Below are 25,527 nucleotides of genomic sequence, written 5' to 3'. Positions count from 1 at the left end.
TCCCAGTGCTTTGGGAGGCTGGGGTGGGAGGATAGCTTGAGCCCAGGAGTTTGAGTCTGCAGTGAGCTATGAGCATGCCACTGCACTCCAGAGCAAGACCCTGTCTCAAAAAAAAAAAAAAAAAAAGAAAGAAAAAGAAAAAGGAAAAAGGATTTAAAGATCTCCCTTCCTCCCTTCCTATCCTCACTATAGTCTGAGGTTCAAATTTATATGTTGGGTTGTTTGGGAGCTCCCAAGATGAGAAATTAACATAAAATATGGAAGCATCCAGGCTTATATTACCCCTGCAGTTTTGGAAAAAACTAACCCAGAACCTCTACCAAGGTTTTAAAAAATTTCCACACATAAACCTTGCTAAAGATGAGCTCATAATTCAAAATTACAAAACTCCTAAAGAAACAATGCATCAAGAGAAGGAGCTAGCAGATATAAAAATAATAGAATTATTGGAGACATAAATTATAAAATAAATATTTTAAAAATGACTAAAGCTGTAAGAGGACTCATAAATATCAGAAAAGAATTTTTAAATTTCAGGCAGTTTTTTTTAAGTGCATATGTACTTTTGTATTATAGGAGGTGTACCTGAAGGGTAGAGTCCTAGAAATGGTATTGTTAGGTCAAAAAGTAAGTACAGATGTAGTTTTGTTAGCTATTTCCAAATTTTCCTCCAGACAGGACATACTTATTTTATCTACAGTTTCACCAACAGAATATGTTGTCATATTTTACATAATTTTGCCACCCTGATAGGTGAAAACTGGTATTTCAGTGTGGCTTTAATTTGTAGTTATTTAATTATGAGTAAGTTTGAAATTTTTTCATATGTATGAGAGCCATTTTTTATATATTTTTGTGTGAACTGTCTATTCATGTATTTCAAGCAGATTTTTAAAAGAACTACAAAGTACTTTCTAAAAATGAGGAGTCATTAAAATAAAAAAACTCAATGGTATAGACAGATGATTAGACAAATTTGAAGAAAGAATATGTGAACTAATATGAGGAAATCATCCAAAAGGTTGCAGAGTGATAAAAAGACAAACTATGAAAAGGAGAGATTAAGAGACATAAGAAAGTCCAACAGCTATCTAACAGATGCTCCCGAAAAACAGAATAGAAAGGGCAAGAAGTAATATTCAAAGAGATAATGACTATGAATTTTCCTGAATTGACAAAAGATAGCAATCTTCAGATTCAGGAAGCAAGACAAATCCTGAGCAGGATAAATAAAAATAAATCCATACAAGTAACACCATAGTGATCTTCAGAACACCAAAGTTAAAACAATTAAGAAAAAACACCAAACAAAGCAACACTTACAATGCATATTTTGCTTACTACAGGACAGCTTAAGTAGGATGTCTAAGTTTGGAAGCAGACTTCTTAAGGATTAGAAATGAAAAATAGTTATCTTGTATGTAACAGCTGAATTGTAGTGACTTCCTGGAATGCTATATGGAAAAAATATTCTAAGGCCATATTTTGATTCAGTGGAGGGAAAAAAATCCACTATCTATTGGTGATGTCTGACACGGACACAAGAGAGGGGAGTTGTAGCATTTGTACTATACCTAACATTCTATTTCTAAAGGGCATTGAAAATAGGATGATTAAAACAGACACAAGAATCGACTTTCTTCAGCCCTATTTTCTAAAAATTCCCAATCAAAACCTGTATCTTCAGTTAGTCCAGGCTTGAACAACACATGAACAAGCTGTAGTAAGTTTTTCCTTGCTGTTCTGCTTGTACTGAACGAGTAAATGTTTTGCACTATCTACTAAAGTAAGTTTTAGCAAGATACATAGTCATCTAGCTGGACTAAAATTGCAGCTTTCCTGGGAGCAGGTAGATTTGGCCACATGACTAGGTTCTAGTCATATGATATGAAGGGAAATAATAAATGCATCTTCCAGATCAAGTCCTTTACAAATTTCTTACATTCTATTTCTTCTCTTTGTCCTTTCCCTGGAGCTGAAATGCAGATGTGATCCTGGTACACTAGCTTCAATTATGCAGATGAGGGTACAATACTCTAGAAAATGGCAGAGCAATAAGATGGAAGGAACCTGAGGCTCTGTACAATTTAGTGAAGCAGAGGTACGTAGGTGACTTGTCTCTCTGTTACATGAGAAAGAAAGAGAGGAAACCCCCTGCCCCGACCCATACTATCATATTCTTACAGCCCCTGAAGTTTTAGGTCTCTCTGTCCCAACAGTTTAGTCTATACCCTGACTGATTCAGATAGCCTTCTATCTTTGAGAGAGTCACAATCAATCTTTCATTGATCTTCTCTATCTCCCAAATGTTGTAGGACAGGTAAGCTGCACCACAAAATGTGACAATTAATCAGCAAGGCCATGTGTGTTTTATAATATTAGTAATGTCTTCTTAAGAGTGGGGGCCTATGATCGGCAACCTCTAAGGTGGCCCACAGTGATCCCCACTTTCTGGTTTTATGCCTGTGTGATCCCCATCCCTGCCCTACTGAGTGTGGGCTATACCTTGTAATTCACTTCTAAAGAACAAAAGTGATTCTGTGATTAGGTTATAAAGAGATGCAGCTTCAGTCTTGAATGGCTTCTCTCACTCTCTCGCCAGCTGCTGTGTTGTGAGGCACTCTATGGAGAGATCCATGTGGCAAGGAAGTGAGGGAGGCTTCCAGTGAATAGCTAGAGAGAAACTGAGTCTAACAACCTATAAGGAACTGAACCCTGTCAACACCCACGTGAGTGAGCTTGGAGGCAGATTTTCTCCCTATCGAGCCTTCACATGAAACTGCAGCCCTGTCTGACAACACGATTGCAGCCTTGTAGAGACTTTGAGGCAGAGACACCCAGATAAGCTGCATCTAAATTCCTCATCCACAAAACCATGAAATAGTAACTGTTGTTTTAAGCTTCTATATTTTGAGGTTAATTTGTTATGCAGCAATAGATTGGCTAATACAGAGCCATATTTCATGTTCTTTCTATAGTATATAGCACAGTACCATGTGCCTAACAGGTATTCAAAGAATATGTTAGTCAATATTACTCTAGCAATACTAAATCATAAGCAGTAGTCCAAAGTGAAAATTTCCCATTGGTCACATTAGGTAGCTACTGGCAATACAAATTCCCATAAGGAGGGAGCCTCTGAAAGAGCTAATCAATCTTGAGAAATGTGAACAGTAGAAAAATTTAATCTTAAAATTAAATTTCATTAGGATTAGTTTAGAAGTCACTTATCAGTTAAAGGTATGGGCTTTATAATCAGGCAGATTTGACTCTGAGTTCAAGATCTACCAGTTATTAACATTTGTATTATAAATATACACATATAAAAAAGAGTTACTTCACAAATACACTGACTAGAACCACAGAGCTGATAATCCACGTTAATAACAAAGGGAAATATACAAAGGAGGATATTTGGATAACATATTCATATCAAAGAAAAGCGTTCTGACACATAAATAGAAAGGTTTTTGAAGTTATTGTGTATACACACACACATATATATACCTCACATATAGATTTTTAAAAATTGTAAAGATTAGTTTGATAGACAAACTATTTATTTGGGGTGAAAGCTTGAATATATCAGACCAAAGAGATGTTACTGTATTACCTGTCTTATCGTGTCACCTTCCTGATTACTAACTGTAATCATTTTATCTTCACCACCTAAAGCAAGCAGATTTTCTGTATTCCAGCATCCACAAGTGATTCTCTTAGTATGTTTTCCTGAAAAAGAGATGATTTTTGTACAGACATGTGGATTTCTCAAAGAAAAAAATCTCTGATGCCAATCTGAATATACCAAGAGATTAAACAGACAAGAATTTAGAATTTCATCAAAGCAGTTAGTGTCTAAGCAAACTTATTTAAAACAGTTTATTACCAAGGTATCAATCAAAATAATGGTATATAAAGGCATTACTGTTTTCCAAATTTTTATCTGGATATAAGCACACGGGCCCTAATGTAAAAAGATATTCTGCTCCTTGACAAGATTTCTTTGCCTATCATATAACCAAACCTGCAAAGATAGTGTCTTTTTTTCTTTTTTGAGACAGGTTCTGGCTCTGTCATCCAGGCTAGAGTGCAGCGGTGTGATCTCTGCTCACTGCAACCTCTGCTTCCCAGGCTCAAGTCATCCTCCCAACTCAGACTCCCAAGTAGCTGGGACTATAGGCACATGCCACCACACCCAGCTAATTCTTTTTCTTTTTTTTTTTTTTTTAAGACGGAGTCTTGCTGTCTTGCCCAGGCTGGAGTACAGTGGTGCGATCTTGGCTCATTGAAACCTTCGGCTACCAGGTTCAAGCAATTCTTCTGCCTCAGCCTGTCAAGTAGGCTGGGACTACAGGTGTGCCACCAAACCTGACTAATTTTTATATTTTTAGTAGGGACACGGTTTCACCATGTTGGCCAAGCTGGTCTTGAACTCCTGATCTCAGGTGATCTGCCTGCCTTGGCCTCCCAAAGTGCTGGGACTACAGGCATGAGCCACCACACGTGGCCATTTTTGTATTTTTTGTAGAGACGTGGTTTCATTTTGTTGCCCAAGTTGGTCTCCAACTCCTGAGCTCAAGTGATCCACCCACCTTGGCCTCCCAGAGTGCTGGGATTACAGGCGTGAGCCACCATGCCTGGCTCCAAAGTTAATGTCTTAAGAGACATAAATTCCAAAGCAGTGAAGTTAACTTTACTCATACTCAGCTTCATGGTGTGGTATACCTTTGATGTAAGCAGATTTAACATTCAGTTTAACTGTTCATATATAACTAAAAGAGGCCAGGCACAGTGGCTCATGCCTATAATCCCAGAGCTTTGGGAAGCTGAGGTGGGAGGATTGTATGAGCCCAGGAGTTCAAGACCAGCCTAGGCAACACAGTGAGACGTCATCTCTACAAAAATTAAAGAAAAAAAATTAGCCAGGACTGCCGGCACACGCGTGTAGTTCCAGCTACTCGGGAAGCTGAGGTGGGAGGATCACTTGAGCCTAGGAGATTGAGGCTGCAGTGAGCCGTAATCCCACCACTGCCCTCTGGCCTGGGTGACACAGCAAGACCTTACCTCTCAAAAAAACAAGAACAGTAACAACTAAAAGATATATACTAATATATGATAACACTGATGTACCTGTTAAGAACTGTGTAACTAAGCCAATGAGTAATATCAAATAGCCACTAACTATCAGGAAGTTTTTCATTGAGCTTTCCAGTCAGTGCAAAAATTACATTTTTTTTTTTTTTTGGGGGAAATCACACACTTGACACTATGGGCATTTCTGAAGGTCTTGGGATAGATAAATCCTCAAGAGTCCCAAGGGTAATTCTACTAATGAGAAGAACAGTTAAGTGTATAGATTCTGGAGCCAGACTGCCTAGCTTTGAGTCTTAGCTCCACTACCCACTGAAAAAACCTTGGGTAAGTTACTTAACCTCTTTTTTTTTTTTGAGATGGAGTCTTGCTGTGTTTCCCAGGCTGGAGTACAGTGGTATAATCTTCTCAGCTCACTGCAACTTCTGCCTCCTGGGTTCAAGCAATTCTCCTGCCTCAGCCTCCCAAGTAGCTGGGATTACAGGAGCCCACTATCACTCCTGGTTAATTTTTTTGTATTTTTTGTAGAGATGGGGTTTCACCATGTTGGCCAGGCTGGTTTCGAACTCCTGACCTCAAGTGACCCGCCTGCCTCGGCCTTCCAAAATGCTGGAATTACAGGGATGAGCCACCATGCCTAGCCAACCTTTCTATTCCTTACTCACTTCATCCACAAATTGGGAATAATAGTATGACCTCTCATAGGGTTGAGATTCAATTGAATTAAAGCACTGACCAAAGTGCAAGGCACATATGAAATGAAATTCTATCAAAGTGTCAGCTATTTTAGCTGTTACTAAAAGCAGAGACCACATTCATTTCATTCTTCATACCCTCATAGAACCTAATACAGTACCTATGCAGAAAGCAGGTATTAAATGAATGGTTAAGTGAGTAGACCCTGAGGCAGGAGTTTGCCTGGTGTGTTAAGAGGCTCAGGAAGGACAGTGTGGTTGGAGCAGACAAATGAGGAGGGAAGCACATGAGATGAGGTCAGAGGGGTTGCAAAGGCCAGATTACGGAAAATTTGTTCTGGCCATTTTAAGGCCTTTCGCTTTGATTCTGGGTGAGATGGAAACCACTGAAGACTTCTGAGCACAGGGGTCATTCTGGCCTCTGAGTTGAGAAGATTCTAGAGTGGGGCAAGAGTTGAAGTGGAGAGGCCAGTAAAGAGGAGACTGCAGAAATTAAGGTAGAAAATGTTTGAGACCACACCATGGTGGCAGCAGTAGAGATGGTGAGACAGGCTGGATTCTGGAGATATTTGGAGGTTGAGTCTATAAGATTTTCTGACAAATTAGATATGGAGAGTACGAGAAAGAAAAGAGTCAAGGGTGGCCCTAAACCTTGGCCTAAAGATTTGGAAGAATGAAATGTCAACAATAGTGGAAGGAAAAGCTGTGAGTCAAGAAGGTTTTGGAGATACTAAATTTGAAGTGTATATTTAGACACCTCATTGAAAATGTTGAGTAAGCAGTTGGAGGTATGAGTCTACAGTGTGGAAAAGATACAAATTTGGGAGTTTTCAGGATATAGACAGTATTTCATATCAGGAGACCAGAGCACAAAGGTGAAGGAAATATTCAGAGAAGAGACTGGGGCTACAGAGATTTTGCGGATCATAGATTAAGGGACTTGGGTGTTATAAAGGAACTGGGTGTCCAAAGAAATAGGCATTAGGAAGGGGAAAAGACTATACAAAGACAAGTAGGAAGATGCTAAAGATATCTTTCTATACCCAAGAAAGGGAGAAGAAAATATCTTCTTCCTCCTCCTCCGTATATACTTCAAAGCCCTTTTGCTTTCAGTGCTCAGATACCAAGTTAGTCTTAACACCAATAATAACAGTTAATAGACAAACTAATTTAAAGTTGATATTTGTAACTTAAAAAATTTTAGTTTAACTTTTCAAATAGTTCAATGACATTAATGTTTAGCTGTAGCACCAAAAATTAATGTTAACATTAAAGAGATACATATATGTAAAAATAATTTGAAATGATTGTCTTGAATGGAAGAGCACTTTCTGAAGTATCTGTGGGTGCCACTATCTCCAGAGTGTAATTCCTTTATTAGCAGTAAGTTATACTTTTCCTGGCCACCTGGATGCAATTAAGCCCACTAGGTTCCACCATTCATTACAATGATGTTACAATAATTGACAAGAATAGATGGTTCTTCTTGGGTATTCAGAGGGCAGATGCCAAGTGGCCAGAGGTTGGGGGAATCAAAGAGCTGCAACAAGAAGGTCAAACAAGGAACACATAAAAACACCCTCCAGCTGCATATCCTGAGGCAAATGGAACTCATAGTCCACATCGAGATTTAACTAGGATTTGGAGAGGGTGAGGGGTCAGAATTAGAAATCTTGATATATTCTATCCAAGCAGTAAAATTTTTTTTTTTTTTTTTTTGAGATGAAGTCTCACTCTGTCACCTAGGCTGGAGTGCAGTGGCGTGATCTTGACTCACTCCAACCTCTGCTCTCTGAGTTCAAGCGATTCTCCTGCCTCAGCCTCTTGAGTAGCTGGGACTACAGGTGCCTGCCACCGCGCCAGGCTAATTTTTTTGTATTTTTAGTAGAGATGGGGTTTCACCATGTTGGCCAGGCTGGTCTTGAACTCCTGACCTTGTGATCCACCTACCTTGGCCTCCCAAAGTGCTGGGATTACAGGCGTGAGCCACCATGCCCAGACCCAAGCAGTAAATGTTTTAATCTGCGTACCATGTGGAGTAAAATTACCACATATTATAATACAACTAAATTAACTAAAATTAACAAAAATAGCACATATTATCAATATGTGTTCATATGCATATGAGCTATTCCTTGTCCAGAGGTAGAGTCTGGGTGAGAAAGGACAAATGGAAGCCATGCTATTAATGTCCCGATGCCAAAGGCACAGACTGACTTTAACTCAATCTATTCTATGTACCCTGGGAAGTTATCAGTAAGCAGTGAAGAGGGATCTTCATGTTTAGCTAAATGGAAGACTTTGGGGGGACATGGGGAGGGGGTTCGTACTGCAAAATTTCCCTTGCAAGATCAGGGAAACCCAAGGCAGCAGAATTTACATTTAGGTAAAGCATCTCAAATATTTAGCAGTGTTTCCAGCTATCACCTACCAAGGACAGGAATCTTTCGAGATGTCTGACGATTATAAATAAGCAAATTCCCTTTAACAGTTCCAACAGCCAGGAAACTTCCCACTTTCGACCAAAGAAGGAAAGACATTTGATCCCTGTAACATTAAGACACAAATTACTAAACAATTCACAATCATAACCTCTAAACAGTCCTTTCAAAAAGTACTCCATGGATAACTTTAACATCTACTTAGAAGCCAAAGTACAAAATACAACTTAATGCTTCAGGACAAAGACTAAATGCTAAAGACATTTTGGAGATGCTATAGGATGATCTTAGGGTCAGTTAGACTCAAAATACAAAAGTATAATGAATGTAGACTTCAATTCTGTTATGATAAACCTCAAAATTCATGAGATGACCTATGATGAGATATTTATTAATTTGTCTATTAAAGATAGTTTTACCTCTAAATGTAATTACAAAAATATTAATGGATGGTGAAACCTCATGCTTTAAAAAAGTGGCATCCAATAACATAATATATTAAATGGTAAAAATCATTGGGAATTCGTAACTTTAAAAAGGATATATTTTTTCTAGCTCCATCACTATTAAGAGTAGCTCAAAAGCAGGCAGTAAACACTTTTGCCCACCACCAGTTCTGACATGCATTCTAGGATTCACGAGGTTGAAGTGTTATACAGTTCCCTACTAAGGGGATGCAGAACTTCTTGGAGTGTACCTCTTTCCATATATTGAGAAAAGAAATTACAATGGGTCAAGAACAGTGGTTCTCAAGATTTGAAATCAGAACCAGCAGCATCATCTAGGAACTTGTGAGAAATGTCAGTTCTCAGATCCCAGCCCAGACATACTAACCGAGGAATTCTGAAAGTGGCACCCAGCTCCCTGTGTTTTCATAAGCTCTCCAGGGGATTCTGATGCAGCTAAATTTTGAGCACCGCTGACAGACCATGGTATGGTTTTCAGAAAGCAGCACTGCTTCCAAGAATGTTGAGGGCAGTGATAAAAGGACAAAATAGTAAGTTTAAAGAGGTTTCCTCTGGCAAAATTAGGAGAACTTGAGGATTAAACATTACATACTTATTTAATACAAGTTGAGTTTGTGAAACATCGTAAAATCATGATGTTACTTGGAAGAGAAAAAAATAAAGTATGTGGAAAAATTAGTTGTAATAATAGAAGCATATAATAAAATGTTTAGTTAAAAAATTAATTTTAGGCCGGGCACAGTGATTCACGCCTGTAATCCCAGCACTTTGGGAGGCCAAGGTGGACAGATCACAAGGTCAGGAGTTTGAGACCAGCCTGGCCAATGTGGTAAAACCTGTCTCTACTGAAAATACAAAAATTAGCTGGGTGTGGTGGCATGCACCTGTAGTTCCAGCTACTAGGTAGGCTTAGGCAGAAGAATCGCTTGAACCCGGGAGGCAGAGGCTGCAGTGAGCCGAGATTGTGCCACTGCACTCCAGCCTGGGCAACAGAGCGAGACTCTGTCTCAAAAAAAAAGAAAAAAAAATTAATTTAGCAAGTAAGACAGTAGTAACATACCAGGCTGCTAGGTTCTTCTATTAAGTAGCTATTTTACAAAAGATAAATATGCATTTTAATCTTTTTTTTCCTTGTTTTAAGTAGGTGCCATAGCTACAATAATGTGCCTCTCAGATTTCCCTTTGTCTGCAGAAAGTGTAACTGGCCACAAGCCCCAACTGCTAGGCTTTGGAATCCATCACCTCAATGAACTGGGCTGTGCTTTCTCATAGGCTGCTCCCAGACAATGACTGAGTGAGGGAGGGATAACTGCTGGGCCCATTCCCGGGCAGAATTCCTTTGACAGGTAACTTTTGCCCAAAGACTCCCCACAGACCTAGCTGAACTTTCTTAATTAGAACTCTACTACAATTTAATGGGCTGGGCACGGCGGCTCACGCATGTAATCCCAGCACTTTGGGAGGCTGAGGTGGGCAGATCATCCGAGGTCAGGAGTTTGAGACCAGCCTGGCCAACATGGTGAAACCCCATCTCTACTAAAAATACAAAAATTAGCTGGGCATGGTCGTGGGCACCTGTAGTCCCAGCTACTTGGGAGGCTGAGGCAGGAGAATTGCTTTAACCCAGGAGGTGGAGGTTGCAGTGAGCCGAGATCGTGCCACTGCACTCCAGCCTGGGTGACAGAGGGAGACTCCGATCCAAAACAAAAAAAACCCAAAAAAACCAACACTGTGCTACAATTTAAGATGCTTCTTCCCAACCTTACTTCTTTCCCTCTCTCATTTATAAGGGTCAGACACGCACTGAGGTCTGACAGTTCTTCCAATCTCTTCTCCTAACCTCTCTAAGTTCCCTCACAGGCATTTCCTGTAAGAAATCTCTTACACATTTAATCCTGTCTTAGAGAGACTCCTTCAAAGAAAATATGAATAAAAATAATTCTGCATGAGCTAAAAATAGTATCAGAGAAAAGAACTGTATAACAAGAACAAGATCTGATCAGCAAAAGTGATCATATATAATAAGATAAATATAACATTAGTCTATTCAATAGTTTATCAGCACTGACAGTTACACAACAACCAACTAGAAAGAAAGTGTTAAATAATGTGTTCTAAGAAGATCAAGTAATCAAATGTCCTCAAAAGAAGAGCTAACTGAACAGACTTCATCCCTCTTAGGAGATAAGGCCTGTAGAAAGTCTTGCAAATTACAATATGATACTAAAGCATATGTAAATTTCCAATAATGCCATTGGATCAGGACAACATATAACAATCACATGTATCTCTGGCCAAGCAAAATTTAAAGAATATATCATCCTAGGGAAATATACAGGTTACAAAAAATTGCAACCTATGTATAAGGCATGGGCTTAAAAGAATTTTACTAACATGACAACTGAAGGTCAATTTAAAAAGACACTGAGTAGGATACCTAGTACTCAGGTCCAAATTGCCTTGGGAGAAGCAACCATGTCCTGTGATCCATCTAAGAATGAATTGGTTGATGAAGCAGATGTTACATATAGGGTTTTCTGTGGAAAGAAATGGCTATATCCCAGTCACATAATTAAATGACTACTTCTGTTAGGTCTAGGCAGGAGCAGAGTAAATACTGCTATCATCCTAAAAGAGTATAAAAGCATATATAGCAAAAATAAATGAATTCAGCTCATTGAATTAATGTAATATTTTTTGTTAAGTGGCACCACGGTAAGTTTTGTGATAATTACATTTGGATAGGTTTTGGGTACTATTTAAGGTGTCTGAAGTGCTCAAAAGATTCACTTCAGATAAATTTTATAAATGGAACCTAAATTGATTAAAAGCTTTTATCTACTAAGGAATAACTGAACCTAGAGGAAGCAAGGTGGCCATGTACAACAGGACCTTCTTAAATAAAAATACTTAAGAAAAATTGATATTCAAAGTTTTGTTTAATAACTAGCTAGTACAACAGATTGGCCTTTGAATAGAGAACAAACAATAGTGGGTATGCTTTTGTATATACAAAAGTTCTTTAGACTTTAATTATAAACATCAACAGTAAAGCAACCTTAATTTTATTTTAATGACAATTACGATAACATCTACCATTTACTTGGGTCTTAATTTTATGCCTTGCCATGACATACATTTAAACATCACAACAATCCTAAGATGAAGTGGAGAAACAGACACTCTGGGAAGATAGAGAGCTGAAGGCAGAGACAGACCAGTTAGAAACACCAGGGGATTAATTATGCACTTTTCTCTGAGTGAGAACATAGCCTTACTGTTGCTGAATTTGGCTCAAGAACCAGTACTTGAAGTTTATTAAACACTCCCTTGAATGGAAGCACAGAGAGTGTATATAAAATCTTTCTGAAAAGTGATGTAAACCCAAAGTGTAAGAGGACAGAGCAAGAACTGAAGGTTCTTAGACTCAGAAAGACTTTACATTGGTAGACAGTATCTTCTGCAGCTACTTGCCTCAACAGTCACTCTGGAGGGTCAACGGCACTGCACTCCCTAGATTATAGCTGATGCTGCTCTACATGATTGCTTTGCTTCCTCTGGGTTCAGCTATTCCTTAGTAAATAACTTGAAAACTTATAGTCTGGTATCATAGCATGTATATGATCTCTTCCTCCCCACCTGAGGGGTACATGAAGCCATGAAACATGCTACACCCATGTCATACAGATGAAGAAACTGAGGCTTGGAGAGGGGTTAAGCAACTTGTCCAAGGTCAAAATGGCAAAGTTTTAGCTGGAAATGCTGACAAGTTTTTCTTTTCCATATCGGAAGCTGGTTTCTATTTTAGCAGATATCTGTCATTTATTCTGTCTGCCCAAGGTGTTTTTCCATTTGGGAACTGCCCTGCCCTTCACGCTTCCTTTCACTTGGTGGGAGTACCAATCCATGGCCCTGCCTACTCCATTCAGAGACCTTCTGAGGAACTGAATGGGTTCTGGTGATGTCAAGGTACATGCTCTTTTCTCTGGCATGGCTTGCTGTGAAGAATGATACACACTGATAGCTACCAGTAGTCGTGGGTGAGAATCTGATTTAGAATGAAGTCAATATAGAGAAAAGAGGAACTGAGAGGTGGAGAAAAAGTCTTGATTGCACCATTATAACTCCTAGATCCAGTCATGCCTATGGTCAAGCCCATCTCTGGATTTTCCCATATATATTTTGTCTCATCTCTGCACTTCCTAGTCTGTTCCACTGAAAGCAACTTTTAAAGAAGCTATTTATATTTCACAGTTACAACAATTTCATTCTAATTGGGTAACAATAATAAAATAATCATTTTCTAAGAAAATAACTAATTGAGGAATCTTTAAAATGAAAGTAGAAAAGAATTGTTAGCACCAAACCCACAAATATTCATGTTTCTAAGTGAAGCTTTAAAAAATAAAGTTCTCAAAAAAAAAAATAAAACTAAAAAATAAAAAATAAAAAAGTTATCTTACCTCATGCCATTATCTAACTGGCTAGTCTTATTTGTGTTGGCATCCCAAAGATAAATGCAGCTAGATTTCTCAGCAATCACTGCTAGGACATCTCCATCTTTATCCCAATCCATGGCAACACAGTTACTTTTTAAAAAGAGAGCAAAATATCACTATACATTTTTTTAAAGTAAAATCACTGTGATTTTTGTCTATAACGAGATTATTCAATCTATTTTGAACAGATTAAAATAAACTCTCTAAAGTGAGAAATACAACTCACTATTCACTGCATGGGTGATATTAACTTCAATTTTTTGCTGTGGTTGAGGGGATGGTAAAATTTAAAATTTTACTTTTAATACCATTTTCATATACTACATTAAATATAATCATACTTAAGTTAGCAGATTTTCTTAAATCCTATAAAGAACCCTGCCTTTTAATAAAACAAACTAATCAAGCACCTTTACAAATGAATCACATCTGGAATCGAGAAATAATTTGTATGATCAACTTTTAAAAGATCATTTTAGATTGACAGAGAGGAAAAGAAGGTATTGATAAGAAACAAAGTGGCTGGGCACAGTGGCTCACGCTTGTAATCCCAGCACTTTGGGAGGCTGAGGCAGGCGGATCATCTGAGGTCAGGAGTTCCAGACCAGCCTGACCAACATGGAGAAACCCCATTTCTATTAAAAAATACAAAAATTAGCCGGGCATGGTGGTGCATGCCTGTAATCCCAGCTACTTGGGAGGCTGAGGCAGGAGAATCGCTTGAACCCAGGAGGCAGAGGTTGCAGTGGACCAAGATCACGCCACTGAACTGCAGCCTGAGTACCATGGCAAGATCCCATCTCTACCAAAAAAAAGAAAAAAAAGGGGGGGCTGGGCATGGTGGCATGCACATGCTACTCAGCTACTCAGGAGGCTGAAGTGGGAGGATTACTTGAGCCCGGGAGGTAAAGGCTGCAGTGAGCCATGTTTGTGCCACTGCACTCCAGCTTGGGAGATACAGTGAGACCCTGTTTCAAAAAAAGAAAAGAAGCAAAATTATAGCTAAATTGAGTGATTGGGTAGATATAGGATTGTAAAAAAGGGAAAGATTGATTCTAAAGTGGTGAATAAGAAATGTTATTTTCCTTTTTTTTTTTTTTTTTTGAGACAAGGTCTGGCTCTGCTGCCCAGGCTGGAGTGCAGTGGTGCGATTATACTTGGCTGTAACCTCGCACTCCTGGGCTCAAGTGATTATAGTTCACGATAACCTCAAATTCCAGAGCTTAAGTGATCCTCTGCCTCAGTTTCCTAAAGTACTGGGATTACAGGTGTGAGCCCCTGTGCCTGGTCATTATTTTCATTTTATATCTTGATAGAAAATAAGGAGAGTAATTTGATTAAGGTAACAACATAGTTATAAATAGGAAATGGTCTATTATTCCAATTATTGACAAAATCATCTGCTAATTAAAGATTATGTATTTAACAGCATTTTCCTTATCTGGGGATCCTCTGTCAGTCAAATTCCACTATTATGAATACAGCAAAACAATCCAGAAGAAATGAGGTCATCATGTAACAGAAATAGATGTCACAGAGATCACACAATAAAGCTCACACAATTTACTCAAAGACAACTTTTACTGAGCCTTCTTTCATTTCACATATAATTACAGCTTCTTTGACCTGCTTCCAGGAATATAGAAACCAGAAGCTACAATTAAGAGAGTTAACGGAAAATACCAAAATGATGGCATTAGGTGGGTGGGGCAGGGCAAGAGGTAGGAAAGGCTGTTAGAGACCGAGAGAAATAAAACCTGATTTTCAAAAATGGTCAATAAACTACAGAAAGAAACATGAATTTTAAAAGCACAGCACCATAAGTCAGTTTAGGTGAGGGACTCTATACATATATATATATATATATATATATATTTTTTTTTTTTTTTTTTGAGACAGAGTCTCATTCTGTCACCCAGGCTGAAGTGCAGTAGTGCAATCTTGGCTCACTGCAACCTCCACCTCCCGGGTTCAAGCAATTTTCCTGCCTTAGCCTCCAAAGTAGCTGGGACTACAGGCGCATGCCACCACACCCAGCTACACTTTTGTACTTTCAGTAGAGGCGGGGTTTCACCGTGTTAGCCAGGATGGTCTCGATTTCCTGACCTCATGATCCACCTGCCTCGGCCTCCCAAAGTGCTGGGATTACAGGCATGAGCCACCACACAGAGCCTTTACACATCTTAATAACCACTGAGACCATCAGCAGAATAACTAATAGAGGTAGTGATTACACTGAATCATTAAAAATGCTTCAATTATGCTTAATATAATGTAGAATGATTTCCTGAAAATGGATAAAGACTTTATCCTTTACAAAGTTATGTGGAAAGTAAGTATTTTCCAACAATTTATTAGAGATGGAAAACTAAAGTAGACACAGGTTTATCTTATTTGCCTATACATACACTAAGACTTGTTTATAATTTAAAAGAATTCTTTCGTGTGGACTCAATTGTTTCACATGGTCTGATTTATGATCCTGTCTTAAGGCTTCTCTGTGAGTATATGGGTGTTTATATATAGAAACTCTAATTCATATATCTCTACATATTTCATAACTACTTATGGCTAAAAAAACAAATCCCTTTGCAAACAGAAGAAGCGAAAGATTCTATTTGATTATAATTTTAAGGCAGTATTTTTTTAATGTTTTAGGTAACAAAGCTTGACAGGTTTTTTAAAATCTACTTCTGTACTTACCCAGGTAAGTTAATTTCACTTCTTTTTTGACCATGGCGATCAAAGATTTTCACAATATAATCAGCTCTGAAAGCAATCAGAATACAAAGGTATGATATACTTTTTTTTGAGACAGAGTCTCCCTCTGTTGCCCAGGCTGGAGTGCAGTTGTGCGATCTCGGCTCACTGCAACCTCCACCTTCCAGGTTCAAGCAATTCTCCTGCCTCGGCCTCCCAAGTAGCTGGGATTACAGATGCCTGCCACCACACCTGGCTAATTTTTGTATTTTTGTAGAGATGGCATTTCACCGTGTTGGCCAGGCTGGTCTCAAACTCCTGGTCTCAAGTAATCCGCCTGCCTTGGCCTCCCAAATTGTTGGGATTATAGGCATGAGCCACTGCACCCGGCATAAATGTGTCTTTTATTTATCTATATATATGTAAAGCTGCCATCCAAGTGATTTCAGTGTTTTCTCCTGAAAGTTTCATAATTTGTATATAAAAAGTTATTACCAGGGAAAAGGTTCTATGAACTTTGATGTTAATGGAGATAAATATATTCCTTTTCCTACCATACAATGGTTACGCAAAAATTTTTACTGAGGCCAGGTTCACTTGAACCTGGGAGGTGGAGGTTGCAGCAAGCTGAGATCGTGCTGCTGCAATCCATCCTGGGCAACAAAGCTAGACTCCGTCTAAAAAACAAAAAAAACTTTTACTGAGTAGATGGTGTGGTTATATGGGCATACAACCACTGCTTAAAACATTCATCGGTTTCTTACCCTGTTACTGCAAGGTAGTTTCCGGATGTTTTTTGCCAGGCAAACTGTATTGGTGCGCCAAGCCAAGTCTTTTCTAGCAGTGAGAAAATACGCTAAAAATGAAACACAATTTTTAATATTTTCAAAACATACAATCCAGTGTTGATCAGAAAAGATATCAAAACATGGTCATGAAAACAATAGGATTCAGGATGGTGAGGATTATTTTAGAGCTTATCTAGAAGTTAACAACAAAACAAACAAACCAAAATCAACCAACCAACCAACCAAACATACGCAACTACGTGGTAAATTACAGATCTTAAGATATAGGAGAGCTTTTATTATAAAATTTTTTGGCTTTTTAATGCTTCTGAATGTTAATTTTATAAAAATGTGTCATTTTAGTGTTTTGTAGATGTTAAAGATTAAAATAATTGAAGCCTGAATTCAGTTAATTATCTGTGGCACGGATTCCTGGTGATTAAACACAAAAACTGCTATCTTAAACATGATAAAAATACACAATGTCTTTACTCCTTTCAACATTATTTTCTTCTGTTAGTTTCATTGGTATATTTACATCATCATTAAGTGTTTAACTTGGCTACTGGGTGAATAGTGTTATCAACTGAAAAGTCTTTCTTTTCCTTGAAACAATTTAGAAACGTGATGTCCAAGATGGAGGCTACAAACCACATGTAGCTATTGAGGACTTGGAATGTAAGTAATCCCCACCTAGCCGTGCCGTAAATATAAAACGTATATCAGATTTCAACGACTGAAACAAGAATATAAACTATCTCATTGTTAATTTTTATATTGATTACATGTTGAAATAACATTTTTTGATATACTGGGTAAGATAAAATACATTATTAAAATAAATTTTACCTGTTTTCTTAAAGAATTTTTAATGGTCAATAAAAATATGAAATTACATTGGCTCACATTACATTTATATTAGTGTTGATCTAGAACATTTAGGAATATGAGTTTGGGTGAAAAAATTTGGATTTCAATATTAGGTTACATTATAGATTAAAACAATGATGCCCATATCTAGGCATATGAAGTTTAGATATTATTACAGGGGACTTAGTCTGTGCAGCAACACAAAACTCTTACAATCCTCAAAATTAAACACAGCCTGGCCAACATGGCGAAACTTCGTCTCTACTAAAAATACAAAAAATTAGCTGGGCATGGTGGTGCGCGCCTGTAATCCTAGCTACTTGGGAGGCTGAGGCACAAGAATCCCTTGAAACCAGGAGGCAGAGGTTGCAGTGAGCTGAGATGGCGCCACTGTACTCCAGCCTGGGTGACAGAGCGAGACTCCATCTCAAAATAAATAAATAACCAACCAAACACAAAGCAATGAGGTTTTTTATTTTTATTTTTATTTTAGACGGTGTCTTGCTCTGTTGAGGCTCTGGAGTGCAGTGGGGCGACCTTGGCTCACTGCAACCTCCACCTCCTGGGTTCAAACGATTCTCCTGCCTCAGCCTCCTGAATAGCTGGGATTACAAGCACATGCCACCATGCCCGGCTAATTTTTCAAATATTTTTGGTAGAGACGGGGTTTCACCATGTTGGCCAGGCTGATGTAGAACTCCTGACCTCAAGTGATCTACCTGCCTCAGCGTCACAAAGTTTTGGGATTACAGGCGTGACCCACCACGCCCTGTCCCAATGAGCATTTTACATGTTAAAGAAGAAATTAACCTCTATTGAAAGTAGAAGTGGGCTATGATTATGGGACATAAAAGTTTTGTAGAGCATAAAGAAATTCATGAAGAAAGAATACTTAAAAGCATCTTACTTTTGCAATTTTGTGACCATTTCACCCTGGAACTCCTTCATGCAAGTGACAAGTCCTTAAACAGGAATTTCATTACCTTCTATGGCTGACTTGCCTCTAGCTGTGATCTCATATTATTTTTCTTCAGTGGAGCTCTATAGATGCCCCATATACCGTGCAGAGGAAAAAGTGCTAGTTTCACAACCAAAAAACCAAGATTTAAATTTTGTTTGTCGCTTATTAGCTGTAGGGCTTTAAGTAAGTCGCTTAAATTGCCTCCAGCAAAAAATTCTCAACTGTAAATCATGAATAATATCTCTTCACTTCTAATATTTCATAAATTGTAAAGAGCTTTAGAAATAAAAATGGGAGTTATGATTACTGGTCCGTCAATTCCAATTACCACACTAATAGCCACGAAGAAGCATGAGGACACCTAAAATAATTTTAAAATTGAGCCTTCCGGCCGGTCGCGGTGGCTCACGCCTGTAATCCCAGCACTTTGGGAGCACGAGGTCGGCGGATCACGAGGTCAGGAGAGTGACACCATCCTGGCTAACACGGTGAAACCCCAACTCTACTAAAAATACAAAAAATTAGCTGGGCGTTGTGGCACGCGCCTGTAGTCCCAGCTACTCGGGAGGCTGAGGCAGGAGAATCCATTGAACCCTGAAGGTGGAGGTTGCAGGGAGCATAGATTGAGCCACTGCACTACAGCCTGGGAAACAGAGCGAGACTCTACCTCAAAAGAAAAAAAGAAAAGAAAAAAGAGCCTTCCATTTCTTTGCCAGAGCAGAGCAAGGGGGAGACTGCTCGGATAAATCAGAAAGTGGGGTGGGCAAGAAGCCCAAGCCTAGAAACCGTGCGTGCAGAGGATGAGGCACATGAGCGTGAGACCTGAGTGTTCGGGTGCAGATTTCCTGTCAATAATGTACACTCGCTAGCAGGTGATTGAACTGGTCACAGGTAATACAATTTGAGGTTATTCTTTAGGAGGCTTTTCATTCCTTTTAAGGTGCTGGGCAGCTGCGCGTCTTGCCAGAGGTGTAGCCCCAAGAAATGAGGTAGCTCGTGATACCGGACCCAGTCAATTTCACCGCGACCCTCCAAACGCGTTTACTCGACCCGTTCTTTCCGCGTGCGAAGCTGGGGTATCTTTAGATTCAGTCCGCTCATTTCGGCCAGGGAGGGGTTCCTACTTTCTGCACCGCTTCTACAGCGTCTGCAGTCCCAAAAACGAGAGGCCTCTCTCTCCGCCCTCCCCTCTCATATTTTCTTTCCTTTCCCTCGTCCGTCCAACTTCGCCCCCGCCCTCTCTGGTCACCTCTCTCCCTCATTTCCAACGAACTCGGAAGGAGGGAGAGGGACAGATACCCTCTTTTAAAAGCGAGCGAGGGTCAGTAGTCGCATTTTCCCGCCCCCCGCCCGGGGATTTGTAAGTTATTTACCTTCATCTCCAGGCTCGAGCCGCTACGCGAACTATGAAGTACGCAGGCGCACTCGGTCTCCACCAAGCAGGCTACCGCGTTCCCGTCACCCAGGAGACCGCGCGAGCAGCGACCAATCAGCGAGCGCTAACTGAAAGGCGGTGCCTCGCGGGGCCAGGTCAAGCGCACTGCCCTCTGCGAGGGTGGGCGAGAGGCGGAGGGTGGAATCACGTGACATCAGAGACGCTAACCCCAGGAAGATGGGCGTCGCAAGGCCTTGCTGGGCCTCGGCTTCCTGGCTGGCTCTGATTGGATGAGATTTGTCCGGGAGAGACTGGCTCTGCGAGCCCTCAAAGGCGCGTGCGTATATTTTGGACCGCGATGACTAAGATGTCAGTGGTGGCCAAAGGGGGCGCCGGGAAGCTGAAGAAAAAAAGAAGCAGAATGTTGGATTAAAGGAGGCAGGATGGGCCAAATACTCCTACACGGTCCGCGCAAAGAGGGGTTGGACGAGCTCGGGTATATCTTTTTTTCTTCCAGGATTCTGGGGTAGAAGGGATGAGGCGTACGAGGTACAGTAGTTTATTTCAAGATAGAGTTGTTGGTGCTTTTTTTTTTTTCAGTTTCACCAAAATCTTTTTTTTTTTTTTTTTCAGTTTCAACAAAATGTGCTAGCTAACGTGGGCAGGAAAAATGAGCTCCAATAATTTTCCTTTATAGTTTGGACCTGGCAGCTTTCCCCCAAGTATAAAGCCCTGTCGTATAGTATTTGTGCTGCGTTATTTATAGCATGAAAGTGCATTTTTTGCCCAAGCGTCTGAAAGTGTTGAAACAGTCTACCTTTTGCTTTTCTTTTCGACATCAGGTAGGAATCTGGCTTAGAGAAAGTTAATCAATGATTTGAAATAATTAATGATGAATGTTTGCAAATTCTTAAGTAGGATGCTATGCCTTTGCACTGGGGTTTTCAGTTATGTTACAAGACAGGGGTCCGGATCCAGACCCCAAGAGAGGGTTCTTGGATCGCGCGCAGGAAAGAATTCAGGGCGAGTTCTCAGTGCAGAATAAAAGCAAGTTTATTAAGAAAGTAAAGTGGTGAAAGGACAGCTACTCCATAGACAGAGCAGGACATTCCTGAAAGTAAGAGGAGGGACGCGTCCACCCTCGTTACAATGCTTGTGTATATAGGGAGACGTGCTCTGCTACAAGAGTTTTGATCAAGGATTAATTTTCTTGATTATTTTGCAAGAATAGATATCTTTAAAGCAAAATTAGGAATGCCTTTGTTCTCCAGATATTGGGATATGTGGACACTCCCAAGTCTGTGTCTGCTTTAGTAAACGTTATTAATTTGTTCCCTTAATTGTAAACATCTAGAGGCGAGGGATGCCTAACTTCTGAAAATGCAGCCCAGCAAGTGTCAGCCTCATTTTCCTAGCCCTCACTCAAAATGGAGTCGCTCTGGTTCAAATGCCTCTGACAGGTTAATTACTTAAATTTGTACTGAAAGATTCCTCTGCTGAAAAGGTAAGCATTTAAAAATATGCCAGAGCAATCAGTTCTTAACAAGACCTGCCCTCAGGAGAAAGTATTTTACCAAAGCCTAGTCTGCTGGGTTTTATCAGAGCCTAAACTACCTGTTCCACTTAAGTGTGGGAGATTAAGAAGTATTGGTGGTTAGGCTCAGTGGCTCACGCCTGTAATCCCAGCACTTGGGGAGGTCGAGGTGGGGGGATCACTTGAGGTCAGGAGTTCAAGACCAGCTTGGCCAACATGGTGAAACCTTGGCTAACATGATGAAAACCCGTTTCTACTAAAATACAAAAAATGAGCCCGGCGCGGTGGTGCATACCTGTAGTCCCAGCTGCTCGGGAGGCTGAGGCAGGGGAATCACTTGAACCTGGGAGGGGGAGATTGCAGTGAGCCGAGATCGCACCACTGCCCTCCAGCCTGGCGACAGAGCAAGACTCCATCTCAAAAAAAAAAAAAAAAAAAAAAAAAAAAAAAAAAAAATTATCCTGGTGTGGTGGCACATGCCTATAATCCCAGCTGCTCAGGAGGCTGAGGCATGAGAATTGCTTGAACCTAGGAGGCAAAGGTTGCAATGAGCCAAGATTGTGCCAGTGCACTCCAGCCTGGTGGCAGGGCTAGACTCCATCTCAAAAAATAAAAATAAAAAAAAGGAAGTACTGGTGACATTCACCATCCACACAGATTCACCATGCACACAGGCTCACTAAAGGCTGAGGCCTAATCATAGGACTGCAGAACGCTTGCCCTATCCTGTGCCTTACCACACACCACTAAAAGCCTACTTACCAGCACTCCGTTTATCTAGTACATCCTGTCTGGTGTTGTTTTCTATTGTTTATGACAGAATATATAAAACTGGGTAATTTATAAAGAAAAGGAACTCATTTCTTATAGTTACGGAGGCTGAGAAGTCCAAGGTCAAGGGAGTGCATCTAGTGAGATCCTTCTTGCTGGTGCAGACTCTCTGAAGAGTCCTGAGGCAGCACAGGATATCACATGGTAAGGAGGCTGAGTGTGCTAACGTTCTAGCTAAGGTCTCCTTGTAAAGCCACCAGTTTCACTCCCATCATGAGCCACTACTTCATTAATCCATTAATCCATGAATCTGTGGATCTGTGAATGAATGAATCCATTCATGAAAGTGGGGCACACAAGATCTGTTTGCCTCTTAAAGGGCCCACCTTTCAATATGGCCACATTGGTGATTAAGTTTCAACATGAGCTTTGGAGGGGACGGTCACACCATTCCAGATTTCACCAAAAAATTACAAGGCATACTAAAAGGCAAAAAACACTGTTTGAAGAGACTGAACAAGCAGGAGAACTAGAATCATATAGAGCAGAAGTGTTGGAATTATGAGACCAGGACTTTACGGGCAGATCACGAGGTCAGGAGATTGAGGCCATCCTGGCTAACATGGTGAAACCCCGTCTCTACTAAAAAAAACACAAAAAAACAACAACAAAAAAAACTAAGATGAATGTGCTACTGGAGGTAATGGAAAAGTAGACAACATGCAAGAGCACATGGAAAATATAAACAGAGAGATAGAAATTCTAATAAAGACTCAAAAAGAAATGCTAGAGATAAAAAACACTAACAGAAATGAAGAATGCTCATGATTAATTTCCCCCAAGTTCATGTCTGACAACAAATCACACATCCTAGAAGCTCAGAGAACTCCAAACAAGATAAATGCTCAAGAAATCACACCTAGGCATACCATATTTAAACTCTGAAAAATAAAATATTTTTTAAAAACCGTGAAAGAAGCTGAAGGGAGCGGGGACATTATGTATAGGGGAGCTAAGATAAGAATTACATTGAATTTTCAGAAACCATGAAGAAGAGAGTGGAATAAAATATTTAAAGTGTTGAGAATTTTTTTAAAACCCACAAACCTAGAATTCTGTATCCTGTAAAATTATCCTTCACCAGTGAAGGAGTCCACTCCTCATTGATTAGATGCCAAACACAAAGTGGCTAACTTTGGTGAAAGGATCTTGACCTGCTTTTTTCAAACTGGAACTACTTCTTGCCATGCATTTTGCTCCTGACTCAACAGTAAAGCTGCTTTAGTTCTAAGTGTTTTGATACTACAAGGATGTAGTGGTCAGTAATCAGATCAAGACTTGGAAAAAAAAAAAGAGTATTTCATGTAAACATTATTTGGGGGTTACTCAAACAATACCACTAATGTATGCTTTAATGTAAAACACACACACATTTTTGCAGAAGCACTATATGAGGATTCAAATCCCTGAATATCAGTAAATGGAATTGAGAAATATTTTTGTGTAAGAATGATGAGGAAGTTGATTCTGTACTATGAAGGAGGTACAATTGTTTCATGTAGACTTAAAATTTTTTTTATTGTGTTTCATGGCCAGGAGTAGCAGCTCAAGCCCATAGTCCGAGCACTTTGGGAGGCCAGAGGTGGGAGGTTCACTTGAGCCCAGGAATTTGAGAATAGCCTGGGCAACAAAGCAAGAGCCCTTTGCTACAAAAAAATTAAAAAATAAAAATTAGCCAGGCATGGTGGCATGTGCCTACAGTGCCAGCTACTTGGGAGGCTAAGGCAGGAGAATCCTTTGAGCATGAGTTCAAGGCTGCAGTGAGCTATGATCACGCCACTGCACTCCAGCCTGGGCGACAGAGTGAAACCCTGTTTCAAAAAAAAAAAAAAAAAGTGTTTTATGTTTTTTATACTGTTTTTAACTAAAGTTATAAAAATGTTTCCAACAAGTTATCTCTCCTTATGTTTTAAGAATCTAAATTATCTCCATGAGTTGAAGTAAGGGTGTTAGCAGCTTTCTAATTAGTACTATAAATCTGTCTAAACAAGAGGACATCCTAGTACACAAAATAATGTCACTGTTTCAAACCAGTCTAGACCAAAAAAAAAAAAAAAAAAATTAAAATTTTCAGAGTCAAAAATGAACATCTGAAGAGAAACTAATTCCTCCTTAAAAATAAAAGTATCTTCAAAATAGAAAAAAAATTTCAGAATCATTTCATAGTTTAATTGCAATATGTCACTAACAGATGGTGATTCTTCTCTTGGGAAAGATTTAAGTAAAAACTTTGATATAAAACCAAGGTAAACATACAGTGTTCATGTAAATGTACACATGGTATAACATATCCTTATCATTAAGCTAATTTTTAAATTAAAATCAAAGATTTAAAAAAGTGAAGAAGTAAAGACTTTCTTAGACAAAAAAAAAAAAAAAAAAATTGAGGGAATTTGTTGCCAGTAGACCTGCCTTGAACAAGAAATGTTAAAAGAAGTTTGTTTTTTTTTTTTTAGAGAGAAAGAAAATGATATGTCAGAAACTCAGATATCCATAAAGAAAGAAAGAGCATTGGGAAAAGAATAAATGAAGGTATAACTAAATATTTTTTCTAATACTTAATTGATTTAACAGGAAACAGTTTGTTCTGAATAAGAATAGCAACAATGTATTCAATGACATATGCTTATATATAAGGGAATTAATGATAACAATGATTTAAGGAATGGGAGGGAAGAAATAGAAATAATTTATTATAGGGTACTTATGTTACCTGTGAAATGGTAAAGTGTTATTTGACAGTGGACTTGGTAAATGTATATTGCTAAATATAGGGCAACTACTAAAAAAGGTTTTAGAAAAGTGTAATTGATATGCTAAGAAAGGAGAGAAAATGGAATAATATAAAATGCTCAATTAAAACCACAAAAGTCAGGTAAAAAAATGTAGAAGACAAAAATAAGAACGAAGAACAAATGGAAATGAAACCATACAATGTCCGATCTCAAGCCTTAGGCACTTAAACTAGAAATCAATAACAGAAAAATTGCTGGAAAATCCCCAAATACTTGGAGATTAAACAACACACTTCTAGATAACACACGGATCAAAGAAGAAATCTCAAGAGAAATTTAAAATAGTTTGAACTAAATAAAGTGAAAATACACTTGTTAAAATTGTAGGATGTGGTGAAAGCAGTGATTGTTTTGTTTTTGCTTAGTTTTTTTTTTTTTTTTTTTTTTTTTTTGAGTTGTGGTCTTGCTCTGAATCCCGGGCTGGAGTGGGGGATACAGTGGCATAATTATACTTCACTGCAGCCTCAGACTGCTGGCTTC

General features: G+C 39.2%; 1 protein-coding gene across 2 annotated transcripts in view; it reads right to left on the bottom strand.

Moving 5' to 3' along the window:
- Positions 1 to 20,043, bottom strand: part of WDR19 (WD repeat domain 19) — a 104,706-nt gene extending 84,663 nt beyond the window's left edge. Inside the window, exons 1-6 of one of the 2 annotated variants that reach the window (XM_011983540.1) lie at positions 19,886 to 20,043; positions 16,658 to 16,749; positions 15,897 to 15,962; positions 13,158 to 13,283; positions 8,218 to 8,333; positions 3,614 to 3,729 (exon numbers count right to left, since the gene is read on the bottom strand). In XM_011983540.1, the coding sequence (XP_011838930.1) occupies positions 3,614 to 3,729; positions 8,218 to 8,333; positions 13,158 to 13,283; positions 15,897 to 15,962; positions 16,658 to 16,749; positions 19,886 to 19,891 (522 nt within the window). In that variant the 5' untranslated portion in view covers positions 19,892 to 20,043. The remainder of the gene's footprint in view (positions 1 to 3,613; positions 3,730 to 8,217; positions 8,334 to 13,157; positions 13,284 to 15,896; positions 15,963 to 16,657; positions 16,750 to 19,885) is intronic. The other variant, XM_011983541.1, reaches the window with a different exon arrangement.
- Between the last annotated feature and the right edge of the window lie 5,484 nt (positions 20,044 to 25,527).

This window comes from Mandrillus leucophaeus, unplaced genomic scaffold, assembly GCF_000951045.1.
Source record: "Mandrillus leucophaeus isolate KB7577 unplaced genomic scaffold, Mleu.le_1.0 Scaffold251, whole genome shotgun sequence".
Classification (NCBI taxonomy): Eukaryota; Metazoa; Chordata; class Mammalia; order Primates; family Cercopithecidae; genus Mandrillus; species Mandrillus leucophaeus.
The sequence above is the reverse complement of the archived record's forward strand: the minus strand, read 5'-3'. Positions and strand labels throughout refer to the sequence as shown.